Here is a 3789-nt window from a genome sequence, read left to right as displayed (position 1 = left end):
TTCCCTGCGAGGAAGCAAGACTGGTATCTTGGGAGTAGGTTGAGGGAGAGTCTAAATCATTTCATTTCTACATGGAATCCTTGTCTCTCTCCACTGGTTATGGGAATCCAATACCTATTTATAGGAATAAATATCAGACTGCTGAGACACAGGGGCCCAGGGGCAAAGATGACTCACCTTCAGCACTAGAAGCAGGGGCAGCACCTGTAGTTGATGCATAGCCCTGCTTAGACCTGGTTTTTAAGGTGAAGACAGCATCAGAAACTAAGTTTGAAATAGGAGGAAAGAGGAAAGGAAGAAACGAGTCCCTACTCGAGTTCGAGCCTGAAATAGAAAGTGTTAACCCAGAACCTATCTCAAAAGATTGGAGAAGAGGAGAGGGATGTTTAGCAACAGTCCATGAGCTTCAAACTGTTCAGGACAGCCATCACCACCCCCCCCCCTCCTGCCATGGCACCTGGGTGTTATGGACAGCACTGAGGACTGCTGGATCCCCGAGATCATTCTCTTCCCCCTCCTTCTCCAGGTCCAGGGCTAAATCAGGGTCCAAGTCTGGATCCAGAGCCTCCACTTCATTTTCTTCCTCCTCCAATTGGGGGGCAGACATCGGTTCCTCTTCAGGAGCCAAAGGGCCATAGGACTTTCCTGGGCCTGGTTTTGAGTGGGGGCCTGAGGAGGAAGTAGATGGGGGCTCAGGTGTGAGGTGTCTCATAAAGAGCACTTGTGTTCATGAGCCATCTCTAGCACCCCCTTCAGACAGTGCCTCCTGTTCTAAGGGTTCACCTCAGCCTTATTACTCTAAGGACTCCTACCTGTCTTCCAATGGAGCAAACGGGAATGTAGCAGGTGCTAGACACCTTCACTTTCTACATTGCCTCTTCAATTATCTCATTAGGTAACACCACAGGCTTCTCCACCTAACAGCCCATTCTGTGCCTCTTTAGTTAACCAAGTTCCAGCTGCTCTGATCACTGCAATGTAACCCTGCTGTGCACCAGACACTTTGCATGTATGTGTTCGTTTAATGTTCACAACAGTCATATAAGCCTGTTATTGATGATGTTACTATGAGGGTGAGGAAAATGAGGCTCAGAAAAGTGATCTCAGTCACCCAGCATGATGTAGCTATCAAGTATGAGTTTGGAATCACTCCCAGCAATTCTGGACACCCAAGACCGTGTTCATCCACTGAACCAGAACAGCAAGTCTCTGCACCCTTGGGCTTTTTATCCAGTTACCACGGCCCACTTAGTGATACCTTCAAGACATTTCATCTTCACAGGCTGGCAGACTTCTTCCATGGCCATTTCCTCTGGTGAGAGAGCATTGTCAGCTTTTGGAAGGTAAACCTGGAACAGGGAAGAGACCCAGAGGCACCCTCCTCATCAGTGAGGATGGTATGGCACCCTAAAACAGCCATAGTCATCCACCAGCAAGGTTGTCAGAGGAATATTGGCCCAGGATCTTGAAGAGCAGGGACCCTTGGCTCTCAGGCTACACTAAACCCCCACCTTCTGACCTCACCAGTTCAGCTCTAGGGACGGGGCTAGGAGTTGGAGGAGCACTTCCACACAGACACTACCAGCCTCCATCTGTTCACAGTGAGGGGGCCTCACAGCTGCCTTGACACCCACCACCTTACTGTTGTCCATTCTCCATAGTTTAGCCATGGCAGCCTGAGCCAGTGCTGGCTTGCTGCCCTTGGCTTTAAGAGTCTCAGCCCCTCCCCTGCTCTCCTGTTAAAGGGCCAGCATCTCCCAACCACAGCGTCTTGGTAGAAATACGAGAACATAATCTTATGATAAAGAAAACCCTTGAAAGGACAAGAGAAATAAACTGCATTTTTAACCATTCAAGGTGTGAGTACAGTTTATTAGAACTGATATTTGGGAGCAGGGATTTAAAAGGAGGATCCCTGTTTTTCACACCCTTCATAGGAACGTTTGTGAGGTTGTGTTCCCTTCAATCTCTGAGTTTTGCTCCATCAAAACAGCATAGGAAAATTGGTGGATCCTAGGGAGATTACCTAGCAACCAAGTTCTTAGCACTTCAGGGCAGTGTGCTTGTGGATTCCTGCCATCCACCTGCTGATGCTTGCCCTTCACTGTGTTCTATGAACTTAAGTCTACTACCCTGTTCTAACTGATGAGGGGACCCCTTTGAATTTAGAAGCCAGATCGTCAAGGTAAAAACACTTTTGCATGAGTTACACACAATCTTGTGTCTTCTTGGCTGTTCTAATGGAAAGCTGGTTCAGCTCAGAAGTAAAAAGAAAATGAAACAACAAAAAAAGCATATCAGTATTGCTGGTAGGCAAAACCTAAGACCCACCTGAGCCTCATCTAGCAGAGTGATCCTGGATTTTGTACCCACATCCTGTGTTGAGCGACCCCACATGACTGTAGAACTTGTGAATAAAAATAAAAAAGCTAAATTCTCTACATCAAAAAAGCAAGTTAGGGCTCTATTGTCCTGTTTATAGGATTACAATTCTTGGTGCCTCCAAATAAAAATATTTGTTTCAAAAATTTTACTGTAGGTCAGAACTATATGGATGGGAGGAAATTTTAAGTAGCTTAAGTTACCAAAAAACTTTTCAAGTATCTCAATTGAGTTCAGGCCTTTTTTGTAATGTTTCAGCTGTTTAAAATTCAGCTGTTTCTCTCAAGAACTTCCTAACAATTCAGTTTGGTATTATTAACCAAAGGGCCAAATGGTGAATTTCAGTATTCCAGAAGTGATTTATTAGGTTGTTATAGAGACCAAGTTTTATGGAGAGCCACTTGCTACATGCAGATTTTCATTCTGAAGGGACTTCCAGTACCAACTAGTACCAGAGCAGGCGAAATAGGGTTTAGTCTTCAAGTCTAAAACAGCCCTGCCTTGACTGTTTGAAGTTTCACTTGGGACCTAGTAGCTTTTGTGAAAGTCCTCTACCTTTGCCTGAAGTCTTATATGTCTACTGGTTTCTTAGATTTTCTAACTTTCTGCCATGGTTTAACTATGTTAAGTTTAAGAGAAGCCTGTGCTAGGCTTGAGATACAGCAGTGAATAAGGCAGATGGTACCCAAGGGCCTCTTAGAGCTTAGAAGTACAGACAATAAACAGGATTGTTGGATCAGATAAAAGATACATTAGAAATGTTTACATTTGCTAAATAAAACACCGAGGGACTTTCCCACTTGTATGGGGAGAATTTTAATACATTGTTTCAGTTTCTTTAGTGGTTGTAGATCTAGTCCAGTTTTTAGTTTCTTTTTGTGATTGTGTTGTTAAATTATATAATCTTCTAAGAATGTGCCCATTTCCTGTAAATTCAAATTTATTGCCATAAAGTTGCTCATAATATAAGAATATTTTTTAAATCTATGCTATATCTGTATTTTGTCCCCCTTTTCTTCCTAACATTATTTATGTTTTATCTCCTCTTTTTTTCTTCTTTCCAGCTTTACGTTAGCACTTTGCAAACAAACCATCATGACAAATTTCCTCTCATTTTTACCCAGATGCCACCACTGAACACTTCTTGGATTTAAAAAAAATAATCTGAAACAACCATTGCCCGTTATTTCTCAGAAACTATCTCAATTACCAGTGATTTCATAACTGTAAGTGCAAAAGACATATTTCGGTCCTTACATTAGTTGAAGTTCTAATCTCCTACAGCTTCCTGAGAGTTCAGTCTCCTAATTCTTTCTGTACTTTTCGGGTCATCTTTCTTTGGCCCCTTTCCTTCTCTCTGCATCCTCTTGCCATTCTTCAAGTATCCTATTCCTTATGCCTCTTCTC

At 43.2% G+C, this 3789-nt stretch overlaps 1 protein-coding gene across 1 annotated transcript in view; it reads right to left on the bottom strand.

The window, feature by feature from the left end:
- The window catches only part of PATL2 (PAT1 homolog 2), a 7554-nt gene extending 6842 nt beyond the window's left edge, over positions 1 to 712 (bottom strand). The window contains exon 1 of the mRNA XM_025038752.1: positions 458 to 712. Within this exon, the coding sequence (XP_024894520.1) occupies positions 458 to 712 (255 nt within the window). The remainder of the gene's footprint in view (positions 1 to 457) is intronic.
- Positions 713 to 3789: the final 3077 nt, after the last annotated feature.

The sequence above is a fragment of the Pteropus alecto genome, unplaced genomic scaffold (genome assembly GCF_000325575.1).
Source record: "Pteropus alecto unplaced genomic scaffold, ASM32557v1 scaffold86, whole genome shotgun sequence".
Taxonomy (NCBI): Eukaryota; Metazoa; Chordata; class Mammalia; order Chiroptera; family Pteropodidae; genus Pteropus; species Pteropus alecto.
This window is presented reverse-complemented; position numbering and strand designations above follow the sequence as displayed.